This window comes from Amphibalanus amphitrite, unplaced genomic scaffold (assembly GCF_019059575.1).
Source record: "Amphibalanus amphitrite isolate SeventyFive unplaced genomic scaffold, NRLGWU_Aamphi_draft 000808F_arrow, whole genome shotgun sequence".
Taxonomy (NCBI): Eukaryota; Metazoa; Arthropoda; class Thecostraca; order Balanomorpha; family Balanidae; genus Amphibalanus; species Amphibalanus amphitrite.
In genome coordinates, this window is record NW_024882302.1 from 58946 (window position 1) to 77980 (window position 19035).

Sequence of the window (19035 nt, forward strand, 5' to 3'; positions counted from 1 at the left end):
CTTGTGACCTGATTCTCGAGACCATGCTTGGCCGGAATCGCGATTTGGCGTAGTCGGCTCACATTATCCGCGCATTTCCAGTCTTTTTGTGATTGTAACGTCCAAACATGTAAATGATGTTGGTCCCACGCAGTATTGTGGGTGTCAACTGTGAAGGTCACCTGAAGGTCAGGTCAGGTCATTGACCTGTGGTGACCTCGGTTCACTTTTTGGAGTTTTACATGTTTCTAGGGTATTTTTTTTCGGGCCGATTTCGAATTTAACATGCATTTGATCATTTATGAAGTAGTTTTAGTGCCTTCGTAACATGTTACGACACCGTCAGTGGTAGCTGACACTTGACACTCCCTATGGATAGCCGGCAGGACACCTACTGGTTGACCTGACCTGATCTGACCTGGCCTAAATGTACGAAGACATCTGTGATCAAAACTAACATGATATTCGTGATCAGCAACAGCCAAAAAATAATAAACTCGCTTTACGAACTTCAAATAACCCCCTATTTTCCCGACTTCTGGGTAATTGACCTGGCCTGGAAGGTTAACCAATGACCTAGGACCTTAAAGTTGGTTATCATCGGCTTCCTCGCGTCTCGGGCAACACGCTCATTTTTTCCGCGAAGCTCTAGCTCCACCAGGGGCCAAACGACGATGGGATTCCAACGGACCCCCCCCCCCCCCCTATACGTTAAACGCTGGCAAAACACGAATACGGGCGAGGGCTAAACACCAGTCAATTTCTTTACATTGTTTGTTCCATTTCATTTTGTCACTCATTCTCGGTTGGCAACTGCCAAGCAGGAAAACTTATCAGTTTCACGAGATCAGAATTCCCGCGCTGTTAGCCATACAGAAATGACAGTTCTGTCATTTTCGAAACTACGAATAATTATAACAGTTTTTTAATCTGTATGTAATATAGGTGTTCTATAGTGTTCCTTTGTAGCTTGTAGGGAGCCATCTTGAGACTTGACAGGGAGTTGTGCTGTGCCTTTTGCATGTTAGGTATGTCCACAGAAGAAAACCTTGGGGTTACTGATGTAAGCTGTCGGACCTTCGTCCCCGTCTTGAGTTGAGATGTTAGTTTCACAACGTTTCGGCCAGTTACTCTCCGGCCGTCGTCACTCGTCAGGTGTTCTTTGAACCCTCAGAAGGACCTGGATGTTGGTGGCGGAACGCCGTACGCATCAAACAGTTCGAAAGCTCCTGTAGTCAGCGGGAATCGAACTCGGGTTTCCCCGGTGATGGTCCACGGTTGTAACCACTCCACTATCGAGGCGGGTTTGACTACGGCCGGAGAAGTTACTGGGTGAAACGTTGTGAAAGTAACATCTCAACTCAAGACAGGGACGAAAGTCCGACAACTAACATCAGTGATACTAACAAGCCTCGTCTCAAGCATTCAGAAAAAAAAACTAAAGCTTTTGGGGGGTTGATGGAATGATGTGGGGAAAGAAAAGGAGAAGAGTTGGTCTAATTGACTTTGTCTTACCTGCAGACCCATATTTCATGCTAATTTGCCTGCCTACCAGCCTGGTATCAGCTTTTATCATGCATATCAACTCACCACCTGATGGCATATCAACTCACCACCTGTCACTTTTCTTAAAATTATAAAAGAGCGTTGTTATAGATGAAACCCAAAACTACCTGGGATCAACAGTAAATTGATGGTAGTTTCTTTCCCAGTGCATGTTGTTTCATGAATATCCACCGTCTTTGCTGTAGGGTGGGGACTTTTCCTTAGTTTCAAAATCAGAAGAAAAAAAGGACTTTGAAAAAAGTAATGTGTTAAGAAGGCACTGCACCACATGCATGCCTTTCTCAGCTATATGCATCACTTATTGGTTGCTTCACTTCACAGAAAAATAAAAATGAAAATTGGTTTACAAATGGATGAGCAGCACACATTTTAACATTTTTCGAGCAATTTATATCAACTCACCACCCCATATCAACTCACCCCGGTTTACGGTACCTCTTTTTTTGGCCAAGTTATAGCAAAAAACTGGTCAAAATTGATGACGTCAAATTTTCAAACTCAATTTTTAGCAATTCTAGCCCTCGCCCGTATTGGTGTTTTTTTCCAGCCGCGAACGTATAGGGGGGGGGGGGTCCGTTGGACCCCCCCTTGCCGTTTCGCCCCTGATCGAGCTAGAGCTTCGCGAAAAAAATGAGCGTGCTGCCCGTGACGAGAGGAAGCCGATGATACCCAATTTTGGGGTCCTAGGTCATTGGTTGACCTTGCAGGTCAGGTCAATGACCCCAAAGGCGGGAAAATCGGGACCTGTTTGAACGTCGTAAAGTGTGGCTGCTATGGGGTTTTTCGGGGTGCTGATCACGAATATCATGTTAGTTTTGATCACAGATGATGTCTTCATGTATTTAGGCCAGGTCGGGTCAGGTCAGGTCAGGTCAACCAGTAAGGGTATTCGTAGTAGGTGGCAACCGCCTCTGACAGCCTCGTAACATGTTAGGAAGGCGCCAAAACTACTTCGTAAATGTTCATATGGTTGCTAAATTCGAATTCAGCTCCAAAAACTGGCCTAGAAACATGTAAAACTCGAAAAAGTGGACCGAGGTCATCAAAGGTCAATGACCTGACCTGACCTTCAGGTGACCTTGACACCCACCCTAATGCATTGGGGCAACATCATATCACATGTTTGAACGCTTGAAACCACGAAAAGACTGCAAACGCGCGGCTAATGCGAGCCGACATACGCCGAATCGCGATTCCGGCCAAACATGGTCTCGAAAAGTAGGTCACAGGTCAAAGGTCATTTGGGGCAGGGTCATGAAATTTTCAGGGTAGGTGTGAAATTGATGAACGCGAGGGTACTGAAAGTTTCGTCGCGATCGGCCGCTTTTTACGCGAGTTATTCGCGAAAAACCATGGGGGGGTCCGTTCAACCCCCCTATACGGGCGAGGGCTAGACCTCGTAGTGCAAAACAAAGACCATCATTAGACTCCCCGTGACGAGCTGCATCGTATCAATACCCATTTTATGCAAAAATATCAACTTTGAAATTTGACCTTTTTTACCTGACCTTGACCTGACCTCCACCAGAAAGTGACCTAAATCGTACCAGATGGTCTTATAACCAACACCATTGAGTTGGAAATGAAAAACTGGCCATAAAACATGCATCGCACAACCTTAGTAAAGTTGGGTTCATGTGGTGACCCTTGGTGACCTTTGGTGACCTGACCTGTGACCTGACCTGGTATGACCAGTGACCTCTAATAGCAACATATGTACTGGACAACTGACGCCCTGTCGCTGATTTTCGACAAAATGCGTTTTACTCGGTGTTATAGCGCTTTCCCTAGAAGCCACGGTGAACGGTGAAACATTTTATCTTTGACCTGACCTGTGACGTCATCGGTGACCCCGAGGCCAATGAAATTTAGTTTTTACTGCCAAATTTGACAGGGCTATCGAACATTGTTGGAATTTTCCGGATCCGTCCAGTAGTTTCGGAGATACGGGGGGGGGCACAAAATGCCCCCCCCCCCCCCACCGCGCGGTAGGTGGCCGGGAGGCCCACCGCCTGCCGGGTTAAACTCTAGGTACTCGGACCCTGTCTCATCAGTTTTCAAAACGACGTCTCCCCACTTGAGCTGACGGCTTTCGTCACGCCCCCTGTGACCAAACAACATGGTCAGATAAAGCTCAGCGACACTAAGGGAGCTGACACTCTTGTAGGCCTTATATGATGGATTGTGCACCGTTTTGACAGAGTTTATGACGAGAGCCGCCCATTGCGAAGTCCTGAAGTCCATGCTACTGAAAGCCCGATTTCAGGTGTTTGACCTGACCTTGACCCGACCTGTGACCTCAAAATTCAACTTTAACCCTCGCATGTGTGCGGCGTTTGCCAGCTTCTAATGTGTAGGGGGGGGGGTCGGTTGGACCCCCCCTTGCCGTTTGGCCCCTGATCGAGCTAGAGCTTCGCGGAAAAAACGAGCGTGTTGCCCGTGACGAGAGAAAGCCGATGATACCCAATTTTAAGGTCCTAGGTCATTGGTTGACCTTCCAGGTCAGGTCAATGACCCAAAGTCGGGAAAATCGGGACCTGTTAGAAAGTCGTAAAATGTGGCTGCTAAGGGGTTTTTCGGGGTGCTGATCACGAATATCGTGTTAGTTTTGATCACAGTCAGGTCAGGTCAGGTCAACCAGTAGGCGTCGTGACGGGTATTCGTAGTACGTGTCAACCACCTCTGACAGCTTCGTTACATGTTACGAAGGCACCAAAACTACTTCGTAAATGTTCAAATGGTTGCTAAATTCGAATTCAGCTCCAAAAACTAGCCTAGAAACATGTACAGCTCGAAAAAGTGAACCGAGGTCACCCGAGGTCACCAAAGGTCAATGACCTGACCTGACCTTCAGGTGACCTTGACACCCACCCTAATGCATGGAAGCAACATCAAATCACATGTTTGAACGTTTGAAACCACGAAAAGCTTGCAAACGCGCGGCTAATGCGAGCCGATATACGCAGAATCGCGATTCCGGCCAAACATGGTCTCGGAAAAGAGGTCACAGGTCAAAGGTCATTTGGGTCAGGGTCATGAAATTTTTAGGGTAGGTGTAAAATTGATCAATGTGAGGGTACTGAAAATTTCGTCGCGATCGGCCGCTTTTTACGCGAGTTATTCGCGAAAAACCATGGGGGGGTCCATCCGACCCCCCCCCCTACACATGCGAGGGTTAACCCGGCGGCCGCTGGGCCTCCGCGCCACCCGCCGGCCGCTGGGGGGGGGGGGGCATATAGTTGCCCCCCCTTTACTTCCGCGGCGATATCGTCGCAACGCGAAGAGATAGAGAAACGAAACTTTGCACGCATCTTCCTGAATACCTAGCCGAGGTTGTGTCCAAATTTGGTGTCGATCCCATTTGAAATGACGTCACAGTGACGTCATAAGTCAAATTATAGATTTGCGACTCTCAGTTTCCTCACGATACATCAGGTATATGGGACCGAATATAAAGGGCCGATTATCGGTTAGGAACTAGATGGAAGTGTACTTAGATGTTTTAGGATGACAGCAGGTGCTGTCTAGTTCATTTACAGTTGAGTTTCATGCTCAGCGTCATCAGAAACGGTCCATATCGGAAAACGACAGAACTTTATGACGTCACTGTGACGTCATCTTAGATGCCACAACCACCAAACTTTCTTCAGACATTGCCTAGGTATTCATTTGAAGCTATGCCAAGTTTCACGTTCGTAGCTCATCAGGTTTCGGAGATATTCCACAAAACGTAAAGGGGGGGGGGCAACTTTATGCCCCCCCCCCCCCAGCGGCTCGTGGGTTAAAGTACTCATCTGAAGCGTTTCATAAATGCGTGATTCAAGCTCCCATTCTATTCAAAAAATGACTTACGTGTCCTCCGGAGCACACGTAACTTCACAATGATAAACATATGGGCATACTTACGCCAATCTTAAGTAGATTTGACATGAATGCCAAATTTACGCCTCACTTACGTGCGCCGTTCGACCTGAATACCAAAATGCAAGATTTACGTAAGTTGTCTGGAATTGAACAATTTTTACTTAAGTATGTACTTACGCCAAAATGGTACTTAGGCTGTCAACCTGAATCCAAAAACTACTTACGTATTTGCGGAACTTAAGTAAAACTTAAGTTACGCCGTCGACCTGAATACGGGCCCTGGAAGGTCACCTAATGACCTAGGGCCTTAAAATTGGAGATCATCGGCTTTCTCTCGTCACGGGCAACACCCTCGTTTTTTTTTCCGCGAAGCTCTAGCTCGATCAGGGGCCGAACGGCAGGGGGGTCCAACCGACCCCCCTCCCCTTACTTATATTAGAAGCTGGAAAACGCCGCACACATGCGAGGGTTAATATTGTCAATATTGACTACCGCAAAAAGTAAAAGCGGCCAGCTTAGCCATTTTCAAAGACATCGGACTAAAAAAATTTGACAGTGGGTCATCGGCATGTGTTCAATCACATGGTCCATTTCCTTTTTTTTCTTCAGCACAAATAAAAGTGTTTATTATTATTATTATTATTTCATTTATTTTCACCAACCACAGAAACGTGGGCATTACGGTGAAAATAGGCACGAGGTAGGTACATACATACAGTTCACCAAGTACATAACACTTAACATGATCCACGTATGAACATACCTATGCATGTTACCTACAGGCTACATGCACGTTACATGAACAGACTCAAACTGCCACCATATCAATATTCTCCTGATACAAAGAAGTATAGTCCTCAAACGTATAGTGCAGTGACTGGCGAGTGACATCAAATGGAACACTGGCAATTGCACATGTTGAAACGATACATTGTATAAGTACGAGCATATGACCGATAATCATGGCTTGTCAATGTCTGCCTTAGTTAGAATGTACTTTATTACTTCATTCTTTGAGGCGTTCCTCACTTGAGGGGGCAAGCTGTTCCAAAGCTTAGAGCCTTGGTAAAGTTTTGAAGACCATCACAGTAGCAAATGCTTCGGAAGATGGATAGTGGGCAACATACTCGTATCCTGAATTTGCCGTGCTGCATGAGAAGTAGTGTTGATGAGAAAAGGGGTTTTGGTTCAGATTATTGTGGGTGTAGAATACATTGTCTGCACCCACTGCACCCATGGTTCCTACGCTTAAGTTGATGGAAACCGAGTCTCTTCCCGTTGGCCAAGAAGAGAAGTTGGGAGATGTGGAGGAGGCTGGTACTCGGTGCCACAACACCAATGTGACCACCAAGCGCAACTTTGGTGCCGTTCGACAGAAAACTGTCAGTTCTGCCATCAACTTCCTTACGGAGAGACTGCATGTGGAGTAGGAGAACGTGGTGAGTGCAATGTCACAGATGCTGAAAGCAATTTCAGTGGCCGAGTTTTGGGCTGCCGGTCGAGATCTGACCGTTCGGGCCGGAGAGTGCGGCACAACTTGTCAACGACGTTTGCGATGACTGGCACAAAATGACTGAGGCCAGAAGACAGCACACTGACTCGCAAAACAAGCTAGTGGCGATCTGTCATCCCGAGACCGCCCGTGTATTATTCGCCAATCAGCATAACACTACCAGCGACGTCACTGGTGGACCGCCAATTGGCGCCGGCCGGCCGGCCGGGCCGTGGGTAGTAGAACGCAGGGGTGCGAAGTGCGGAGTAGAGGCGGAATCGGAGTCTGAGTCGATTTTCGAAACCGGAGTCGGAGTCCGTGTCGGCGAAAATCCGTCGACTCCACCGTCCGCGCACCTGCCCTGCCAGGTCTGCGGGAGTCGGTCGGGGTCGACAGTTCTGTACGGAGTCGGGGTCAACTCAACGGAAGATTAACTGCGCAGCAGGCATTCTCAGAAGGCATTCTCAGTTTATAAGTAAGCCGTATAATCAGCTCACCGCAAAGTGTACAGGCATGTTGATCGCACTCATACACGCTAGACCTGTTGTGCCACACTGTACTTTGCGACAGATAGTTGAATACCTGGTGTTGTCCACGATCCGATATTGTATACCGATTTACGACACGTGTAACAAGAAGCAGATGCACCGTGTCAAAAACCTTGTCAATTTTTATACACGTGTGATCACCGGCAAGAAGAAGTTCGACGGGATATCGTCTGAAGCGGAACGACTGGGTGTTTTGCCTGCTCGTAGTCTTTTCAAGTACCACCAGCTGTCGCTCACCAAGTCGGTACTGCGTTTTGCCGAGCCGGAGATTCCGCGTCAGATGTCTGAACATGGCAATTATGACCGAGGAATGAGACGGGTAGGGCAGCTGCGCCTGCCGAGAGTGAAGAGTGGAACAGGGAAGTGCAGGATCGCCTATTTAGGCGCCAAAAGTTAAACAATCTGCCCGCAGCAATGCAGGATACCATGACCATGTCTCGTTTCAAGGAAGACCTTGCCCGTCAGCTCGAGGCAAATCGTGCGCATAACCATCACTGAGTTGTATGCTTCGCGAATATAGTATGTGTATCTGTAGTCTTATATCCACTTTAGAAACAAGTGTACCATTGACAAGTTACCATGGTAACTGAAAAGCCTCACACTTGTGAGGACGTAGCCGCAAATACACGAATACGAATATGAATTAGATGCAGCCATGGATGGATTATTTGCTGTAATTCGGCTCCCTATGAAAGTATCTGCGGACCGCGACCTGGACAATGGTTATAATAGTGAACCGGCTGCTGATAAAATCCGCTCACGGGTTGGTAGCAGACTTCGACCCTCCACCCACGTAAAGTATAAAAGCTCGTTGGTCTTCAATCTGCCTTGATCTCCAGTCTCCACATCTGCTTACTTTATCGACCAGTTACTGCAGCCGTTTTAGAGCTGCTTACGGCCGATAACAAGCCGGGCGTGGGCTACCTGCCGGCTGCCGGTGCTAGGCGCCAACAATCGAGTTGCTCGTGGCCGCTTGGCTGCCTGGCGCGCTGCTGCTGACATTACGGGGGGAGGTGATAGTAATGGGATCCTTTAAGTTCGGTATATGGTTAAGGCTCAGCGACACTAAGGGATTGTGTTGTGCTTTCGGTAGGACCGTCTAAATCACCGGTGTAAGGTCCTCATCGCCACCATTTGGAAACCTTTTAGAGGCACTGGTATGGCGTGTGCGGCCCTAAGAACCGCCGATATAGGACCTTAGGGCCTTATGAGGTGTTGGTGGAGGCCATCAGATTTGGGACTCCCAGAGACGCCGGTGTCGAGGCGCTGGTGAGGGCCCTCACAGTGGCCGTCATGGGCCCTCTGGTGTGTGGCTACAGACGTGTGTTGAACCATTAGAGCTGGTGGTCACAAATAGGCCGGTAATGGCCCTTAGAGGCCGGAAAGTGGCCTTCAGATGTCGCCAATGGGCCCCGAGAGGCCGGCAAGGGGCCCTCTAAAGCGGACAAGGGACACCAAAAAGCTGGTGTGGGGCTCTTATGGAGAGAAGTGTGACTCTTCGGAGCACCTAAGGTGTTCTTCCGAGCCCCGTGGGGCCCTTCTGAGTCGAAAGATACCAGCGTGGACCCCCAGCCGCCAACTGGCGTCGCAGAGCCCCTCGGGCCCGAGAGGCCCCTGATCCGATGGGGGCACGTGCCCCCCCCCCCCCTCCCCGCGGGTGCAGATAGAAAATGCAATCGGCGGTGCGGTACACAACAATCGCAATCATTCCTTATCCAGTCGCGAAGTCGCCCATCCGACCCATATTCCATGACTGTCAACCCTGGGACTCGGGTAGGCAATGCACCAGCAAAGGAATCACCTATAGGTGGATAAAAAAGTTACTTAGAGTCATAAGTTGTCGTTACGTTCAGTAATAACAACGATACAGCGCCAACTGTACCCGACGTACACCTTGGAGCCGGGCGCCGCGCGGTCTCCATCAGTGACGTCACGCTAATGCTCAGCGACCGGCCCATTGGAAATTGCGGGATGATTCTACCTCTCTTATACGGCCTTGGTGGCGATGACGAAATGCTCATCCGGTGTCTGCAAGAAGCTGCTGTCATCTATGCTCTGTGTCGCTCCTCACAGTATGGGTACCGAACTGGCAGTGCCCCACTACAACACAATCCGCAGCAGCCATCGCCTAGGCAAGGCATGCATCTGGCCACGGCAAACGATCGACTCATGATTAGTGTCAGCGGCGCAGGCCCAGCCAGTTATGACCCGCAGCCGCGCTCCTAACGGTAAGACAGCGACGGAACAAGCACCTTGATCTGTAAGCAGCGTGAGTTTGTCAAAAAGTTTTTAGGCCTGCTGGGTCGCTGTAGAAGAGATATACATACCCAGTCATACGACGCCTAATCGGCGTTCTCAAACAGGCACCCCCGAAAACAGTGCACTGGTTTTCGGGGGTGCCTGTTTGTGCAAACTGCCACTGCAGTGGCATGGTTTGAGTGTAATGGTCAGTTACGCGATTCGGTGACCTAGCCTGATGTGTTGTTGCTAATAAAAGTTGAAATGATGCGCGAGATTGATCTACAAATTGCAGGTAAACGAATATTTCACAACACGTAAAAACCATGGAAGAGTAGCCAACTTAACGAACAGTTCAAAATTCGAATACTACGACTTACTGTTATCTCTTTTCACCCCATCAGTCGATATGCTTCTGCGAGAACGTTACATTTGACTAGGTTAAATATGCATTTTGCAAACATTCACATCGTTTTCACTTTTGCTGCCCTTTACGCACTACATATTTATTAGTTGTAAATTCGACACATTTTGATCATTTGCGCCAGTCGTCAAAATCCCTTAGCCGAGGCCCCGCTGCCAGGGCGAGGGTTAAACTGTGAAATCGGCACGTGTGATGCGGCACAGTCTACTATTCCAGGCAACTGGTTGCCTGTGAAAAGTGAAACACCATTCTGTAGTCAACTGCACTATATGCAGCTCATATAGATCGGTCTGAAGAACGCGTGACAGTCACCAATAGCAATCTCGCTGGAAGAGGCTGACCCTCAACCCGCTGGAGCTGCTTAACAAATTAATTTCTATCCAGTGCATACCCATACTCAATACTCAGGCAGTGGAGCAAGCCATCCGACTCGTAACTTAGGCAGCATGCGCTGTTCTCATTGAGAGGGCACGTCTCGGTTACACCACATGTGTGCTAGGACGCAATATAGCAGTGTCATGGTCCGGCGAGCAGCCATGCAGGTGGCTGTGGTGGGCAGCTCACCTTTGTGCTCTCTCACAATATAGCAGTGTGGTCCGGCGAGCAGCCATGCAGGTGGCTGTGGTGGGCAGCTCACCTTTGTGCTCTCTCACAATATAGCAGTGTGGTCCGGCGAGCAGCCATGCAGGTGGCTGTGGTGGGCAGCGCACCTTTGTGCTCTCTCTCAATATAGCAGTGTGGTCCGGCGAGCAGCCATGCAGGTGGCTGTGGTGGGCAGCTCACCTTTGTGCTCTCTCACAATATAGCAGTGTGGTCCGGCGAGCAGCCATGCAGGTGGCTGTGGTGGGCAGCTCACCTTTGTGCTCTCTCACAACATAGCAGTGTGGTCCGGCGAGCAGCCATGCAGGTGGCTGTGGTGGGCAGCTCACCTTTGTGCTCTCTCACAATATAGCAGTGTGGTCCGGCGAGCAGCCATGAAGGTGGCTGTGGTGGGCAGCTCACCTTTGTGCTCTCTCACAATATAGCAGTGTGGTCCGGCGAGCAGCCATGCAGGTGGCTGTGGTGGGCAGCTCACCTTTGTGCTCTCTCACAACATAGCAGTATGGTCCGGCGAGCAGCCATGAAGGTGGCTGTGGTGGGCAGCTCACCTTTGTGCTCTCTCACAATATAGCAGTGTGGTCCGGCGAGCAGCCATGCAGGTGGCTGTGGTGGGCAGCTCACCTTTGTGCTCTCTCACAACATAGCAGTGTGGTCCGGCGAGCAGCCATGCAGGTGGCTGTGGTGGGCAGCTCACCTTTGTGCTCTCTCACAACATAGCAGTGTGGTCCGGCGAGCAGCCATGCAGGTGGCTGTGGTGGGCAGCTCACCTTTGTGCTCTCTCACAACATAGCAGTGTGGTCCGGCGAGCAGCCATGAAGGTGGCTGTGGTGGGCAGCTCACCTTTGTGCTCTCTCACAATATAGCAGTGTGGTCCGGCGAGCAGCCATGCAGGTGGCTGTGGTGGGCAGCTCACCTTTGTGCTCTCTCACAACATAGCAGTGTGGTCCGGCGAGCAGCCATGAAGGTGGCTGTGGTGGGCAGCTCACCTTTGTGCTCTCTCACAATATAGCAGTGTGGTCCGGCGAGCAGCCATGCAGGTGGCTGTGGTGGGCAGCTCACCTTTGTGCTCTCTCACAACATAGCAGTGTGGTCCGGCGAGCAGCCATGCAGGTGGCTGTGGTGGGCAGCTCACCTTTGTGCTCTCTCACAACATAGCAGTGTGGTCCGGCGAGCAGCCATGAAGGTGGCTGTGGTGGGCAGCTCACCTTTGTGCTCTCTCACAATATAGCAGTGTGGTCCGGCGAGCAGCCATGAAGGTGGCTGTGGTGGGCAGCTCACCTTTGTGCTCTCTCACAATATAGCAGTGTGGTCCGGCGAGCAGCCATGAAGGTGGCTGTGGTGGGCAGCACGGTGACTATGTGGGCAGCTCACCTTTGTGCTCTCTGGCCAGTCGCGTTAGTGCGGCGGCCGCGTGCTCGCTCTGTCTGGGCAGCGGGGGCGGCGGCTGCTCGAACTCGGTGTCTCCCAGGCCGTCCGAGCCGTGGAAAAGGTCCGTGGTACCCAGCTTGCCATTCACCAGGCCGCAGTGTGCTCCGCTGTATATAGGAATCTACCGGCGAAACACGGCTCTTACCACATAGCGAACATACGGTGAATATATTATATCGTTTGGTAGTTCATGCTTCTCTGAAAAGGTACGGCTCTCGCGAGATTATGCGGTAGGTTTTGCACTTTTACATTTCCGGTTATATCTCAGAAAGTAATCGATCTGCGATGAAGCCATTGTACACGATCGTGGCCGGCTTGTGAACCGACAAGTCGATCGCATCTTCAACACTTAAAAGCTTAAGACGACGAAGATATAGCCTGAAGTACACTAAATTTTCTAGGTGCAAAACCTACCGCTAAAACCCGCGAGACCTGTACGTAGAATATGTCGATCAAGACAGCCCATATTCAGCCCGGACTCAGCCCAGATTCGAGACACCTCAGATCAAGTTGAAACTTGCACACAATAAAGGCTGTGAGTATGACAAATGAACCATTTGAAAGGGAGAGGCAAAACCAACTGTAAATCCCGTCTAAAAGAGCCCCATCTTTCGGTAATTATTTTTGACACTCAAATCCAGCTAATCACGTGCTGCTACGTGGTCCAAAATCCGAGTAAGACAGCGTGAAAACGCAACCCCCCACCCCCACCCCCACCCCAGCACTCTATGGAGAAATCAGACTGCACCAGCAGGAGGCGGGTGAAGGGCTGGTTGCAGCCTCCGTGCCCGCCACCCCGGGTGAAGGGCTGGTTGCAGCCTCCGTGCCCGCCACCCCGGGTGAAGGGCTGGTTGCAGGCTGCAGCCTCCGTGCCCGCCACCCACGGGTGAAGGGCTGGTTGCAGCCTCCGTGCCCGCCACTCACGTCCAGCCGGTTGAAGGTGCCGAGGATGCGGCGCGCGTTGCGGGTGCAGTGCTCGATGGTCGAGTTGCCGAATGTGACGCAGATGGCGATGAGGCGCAGCTCGCGGCGCCGGTCGGCCGCCAGCACCATGCCGATGGCCTGGGCGTCGTCCACGCCCGGGTCCGTGTCGATCACCACCGGCCGGGGATGGGCCGCTGCCGGACCGAGCCGCGCCCCCGCCCCAGCCACAAATCAGTGCAGAGACAAACAACATCCTCGCTGCCGGACCGGGCCGCGCCCCCGCCCCAGCCACAAATCAGTGCAGAGACAAACAACATCCTCGCTGCCGGACCGAGCCGCGCCCCCGCCCCAACCACAAATCAGTGCAGAGACAAACAACATCCTCTGAGCAGTGTCTGTCCGGGAGTGTGGGCCCGACGGCGCACCCCGCAATGATATTGTTCATAAAATTCACTCATAATGCTCAATAATAATGTGCTTAAATTTATCAAGGAATTTATCACTATAATCACTATATCACTATATAATACAATTTTAGCTCGAAAGTATTGATAGACTTAGTATTGATTAGTATCGAAAGTATTGATTTAAAAATTCAATGGGAATAGAAATCTTCCGTCCTGTGAAGTAATTAGCTATCCGTCGTAGGCATCGGCTGATATCCGGCATTTGATGTAATGCCTAGGCGTTGCGTGGAATGCTGGCAAAGCCTGAAATCGTCGGAAAAATTAGTGCGTTACAACGAATGCCCGATTTTTTTTTTTTTTGACATTTCACCTAGTGCCAGGCGGAGACCAGGTAGTCACTGAAATATTATCGAAATTAACTGAGTACACCCGTTCCCAAGGCATTGCATGAAATGCTTTAGTGACGACCGGTACGTTTTGTAACGATTACCGCAAATGTGCGAGTTCCCGTGCCTTTTTCGTATATAAAGGTTTCTGGCTCGGCACTAAACCAGACCAAACACCACCTAACCCATACCAACCTAACCTATCTACTTTTCACATAACACGTTCGGTTACGTTTGATATGTAGGTTAAAGTAGGATTTAGGCCTTGGTTTATAGGTTCGGTAAGGTTAGACTAGATTATGTTTGAGTTAGAAAGGAACTTGTTCCGAGGAGCCTACATATATTTAAAGACGGTGAGCTTTCGGCAACTGGCATTTATCAAACCAACGTGATAGCTGATAAAGGCCAGTTTGATATGGTCAGGCGTGATATTTTTATAAAGGCAAGTGGCCGAAAGCTCTCCGTTTCTAAATATCGGTACTTTTCGATTTTTACACTTTTTATGTCGAGGAAAATGTCAATCTTGTTTATTAGTTTAAGTAAATTAAATATATTCCTCGCTAGAGCACTTAACAATAATACTAGATCCAAGGGGATTTGAACCGGCCATCCGTAGTTCAATATCTGGTATCATACACCATCATCCCGTCTCCCACCACACAGTCGGCGATTCAGGCGTTCTAACGCTTCAGGGTCCGGGCACAACATTTAAAAATGTAACCAAACAATAGCTTATTGTGTAGCCAGATATCCTAGCATGTCAAAAATGATGTCATTTTTTACATTAACCCTCGCCCGTATAGGGGGGGGGGGGTCGAACGGACCCCCCATGGTTTTTCGCGAATAACTCGCGTAAAAAGCGGCCGATCGCGACGAAACTTTCATGACCCTGACCCAAATGACCTTTGACCTGTGACCTACTTTAGAAGGTCTCAGACAAATGTAATGTTTAGAAGGTCTCAAGACAAATGTAGAAAAAAACTTTTGAAGAAGCAAACAAATGGTTCCAAGAAAACAGTCTACGAATCAATCCAAAAAAGACAGACGTTCTTATCTTTCGTTCACAGCAACGGAGAGACTTGTCAAACTTAGAACTGAAATTTGGTGAGTCAGTGGTGCATCCATCTCAACACACCAGGCTTTTAGGGGTTGAAATAGACCAGCATCTTACATTCCAAAATCACATCAATGTCATTGTGCGCAAGTGCTACGCGACACTAAGTGGTCTCTCGAAGATGGCACGCAAACTTCCTCAGAGTGTAAAAAAGATGATCGTAGAAATGCTCGTACTGCCGCATATTGTTTACTGTATGACAGTGTGGTCTGGTTGTGGGCTGTCACAGCGTCATCGGATTCAGAAAGTGCTAAATCATAGTGCACAGATTGTCACTGGGTCTCGGAGATCCGCTCACGCTTCACCCTTGCTTCAGAGGCTTGGATGGCCAAGGCTAGATAATCTTGTCATTGAAAGTGACCTGGCGATGGTTCATAAAATTTTGCAAAACTGTCAGGTGCCAAAGTGTCTTCGCGATAGACTATGCTATCGTCATGATGTTACCGGAAGAGTCACACGTACGACTCGCGCGAGCTTGCTTCAGGTCCCGCGCGTACATACGGAAAAAGCGCGACGTTTCTTTGATTTCCGCGCTGTGTCTCACTGGAACAGGGCTCCAGCGCAGGTCAGGGGTGCTAGGACCTCAGCTGGATGCCGAAAACGAGCGCGGTCGTGGCTCAGTGACTCTGAAAACTAGTCACCTGTACTGTCAGTAGTTACTGAGAAAAAAGTGGTTTAGAATTACTTTGTGTTTATTGTGCTCGTCATGAACTTTGCCGCCATGAAGATGCGATGTTATGTGTGCTTGTCACTTCAGCACTTTGTGATCATTACTGTGTGACCGGAAGAGCCATTGTTGTATGGAGGTCATAATACAAGAATAATAATAATAATAATAATAATAATAATACTTTGGAGACCATGTTTGGCTGGAATCGCGATTCGGCGTATGTCGGCTCGCATTAGCCGCGCGTTTGCAGTCTTTTCGTGGTTTCAAGCGTTCAAACATGTGATATGATGTTGCCCCCATGCATTACGGTGGGTGTCAAGGTCACCTGAAGGTCAGGTCAGGTCACTGACCTTTGATGACCTCTGTTCACTTTTCGAGTTTTACATGTTTCTAGGCCAGTTTTTGGAGCTGAATTCGAATTTAGCAACCATATGAACATTTACGAAGTAGTTTTGGTGCCTTTTGTAACATGTTACGAAGCTGTCAGAGTCGGTTGCCATCTACTACGAATACCCTTACTGGTTGACCTGACCTGACCTGACTCGACCTGGCCTAAATACATGAAGATATCATCTGTGATCAAAACTAACATGATATTCGTGATCAGCACCCCGAAAAACCCCATAGCAGCCACACTTAACGACGTTCTAACAGGTCCCGATTTTCCCGCCTTTGGGGTCATTGACCTGACCTGCAAGGTCAACCAATGACCTAGAACCTTAAAATTGGGTATCATCGGCTTCCTCTCGTCACGGGCAACACGCTCGTTTTTCCGCGAAGCTCTAGCTCGATCAGGGGCGAAACGGCAAGGGGGGTCCAACGGACCCCCCCCCCCCCCCTTATACGTTCGCGGCTGGAAAAAACACCAATACGGGCGAGGGTTAACCAAGGCATTTTCAAAGCATATGCATCTAATCACGATCCAATCTCGAAAGGCTGAAATGCCCGTCTCTGCTTGTAATCCGGTCCTCATTATTGCGTGACCTGTGAAATCATGAACGGTGCCCAAAATACGATTGCATATAATTTTGTTTCGTACTACATAACTTGCGGAGAATCATGCGCCCAAAAACTAAGTTTCAAAATGCCTTTAATTTTGTATATTGTTTGCACTATACCAACCCTTTCAAAATGCATCACGCAAATACTGCATGTAAGGCTTCGGTAATGCGCATCTTTTGCAGTCCACGAGAACCGGCAATTAAAACACCATTTCATAAAAGCATGATCCTTGGTTTCAGTACCCTGCTAATATCAACCGCTTTTATTTGCTTTTCTCAGAGTTATTAGAGTTTTTCTTAACCCTCGGCGGCCGAGGGGGAGGGGCGGGGGGACGGGTACCACTGGCGGTCGCAGCCGCTAGCAAAAGGGGGGGGGGGGGCAAAGTCACACTCGCGGGACATAACATTTATCCGTCACCGGGGGGGGGGGGGGGTGATCGCCGATCGGCTAAGTATTTACGTGTGTAGCAAAATCTACGCTACGAAGCGCCGCGCAGTTGGCATTTCTTATGCTATATCCATGTCAATCTTGCGTAAAATTTTCGAACTCAGTTCCAGGCAAGGTCATGACCTGACCGGAAAAGGTCATGTTGCAAATCAGTCGATCTGCATCATCAAGCCGAACACATCTAAGGCGTTTTCATCGCTTTAGCATGCCTCTATCGGAAGTTATTAGCAAAAACTGTTAGATACTATTCGTGACCTGAGATGACATCGGGGACATAACGAGGGGTCACAGGTGCCATTTTCCGGTTCAGTGTGTCAATTGTACCCGCATCCCGATGTTTGAGAGTGTCTAGAATGGCGTTCGTGCAAAAGAGACGCTTTTCAATTTTCTCCTGCTGACTTATAATGGAGAGACCGCAAAATTGACCTGACCTTAGGTCACCGATATCAAAATTCCGAGAGAACTGTTTTTTAGATATTGTCACTCTCATCAATCGGTGAAAGTTTAACCCTTTTACTGGTGGGCTCTCTGGACTACGTTAACTGGTGGAGGAGGGCCGATTCGGCCCCCCTTGATATCTCAACAACTATACATAGTGTAAATATAGTAAAGAAAAAAAAATAGTGTAAATGTCTGATCTTAATAAGACAAACGCCATTCGATTGCTCTCATCGTGAACTTTCAGATTGAATTAAAAGGAAAAAAAGCTCAAAGTTGGGGGTCCTGGAAGCAAAAATTTTCGAAAAATCGCGTTTTACACCTTATCACTAAAAATGCTATATAACTTCTTCATTTTTTGACCGATTTTGATGAAACTTCAGGAAACCCTTCATAAAGAACTGGGCCTTCATATATATTCCAGTATTTTGGATATTTCAAAAATCATAGGCGGATTCATCAGGTAAGCTAGCTTGGGATGATGTTTTGAGTTTTTGTCATGGCATATCATGTGTCTTATGACATGATGTGTCACATATCATGTAAAATATGCAACGTGAGCACAAAATACACGTTTTCGTTACACACAAAAAAATAAATACACTCTTCGGTTCTTCGGAGCCAAGTACTCCCATTAACCCTCGCCCTGGCAGGGATGGGGTCGATGCGACCCCCCCTAAGGTTTTTCGAAGATAGCGTAAAAACGGCGGCGCACAGCGCCGCCAAATTTGACACAGCCTATGGGGCAACCTTTTTACATATGACCTGACATTTTCAGGTCCGGGTGACCTTGGGTCAGGTCACCAGGTCAGAAAAACCGGTACAAGGTCATGGTCAAATTTCAATTTTCCTTTTGCACCTGTCCAACTCACAGTTTTGCACTGATTTCCTTCAAACTTTCAGGATGTGCTAAGTTCACCGAGTTGTATAACATAGAGTTCGGGTTTTATGAGGTCACTGACCCGAGGTCAGTGAGAGGTCATTACGTCGTAATGTTAAGCCTATGGGAAAATACTAAATTCGGAAAATACTGGAGATATCCGCTTCGTTCTATCACTTTTGTGCTTTGAAACCACAGTACTTAACAGTAGGTCACTTGGTGCTTCTTTGTTTGGTGTGCTTATCCATGGGTCAGGTCAAATGAGGTCAACTGAGGTCAAATGACGTTTTTGCCAATAACTTGGCACAAAATGACGCTAGAGCTTAAAAAATGGTATCATTGTGTTCCTGGTGATCAGCCGAATCGAATGATATGCGATATGATGCAATTTGGTTAACTTGAACTTAATTTATTAATTTAAGTTTACTTAAAATTTAAGAAAAACTTTAAGTACACTTTAGCAAGCTAAAAAGTATATCATTCGACGCGACTTGACGTGCTGAGTTCACTGGTGCTTTTCGTTTTGCTCTATCTTAATTAGATCAAAAGTTATAAGCGAAAAACTTTTGACCTGTTTTTAGCGAAATTTTTACATTTATACCCCCCAAAACCCCCCTAAATGTTGACC

At 48.5% G+C, this 19035-nt stretch overlaps 1 protein-coding gene across 1 annotated transcript in view; it reads right to left on the reverse strand.

Annotated features, from left to right (window-relative positions):
• Nucleotides 1-19035, reverse strand: part of LOC122366463 — a 65617-nt gene that overhangs the window by 6536 nt on the left and 40046 nt on the right. Inside the window, exons 3-4 of the mRNA XM_043338757.1 lie at nt 13064-13257; nt 12083-12260 (exon numbers count right to left, since the gene is read on the reverse strand). Of these exons, the coding sequence (XP_043194692.1) occupies nt 12083-12260; nt 13064-13257 (372 nt within the window). The remainder of the gene's footprint in view (nt 1-12082; nt 12261-13063; nt 13258-19035) is intronic.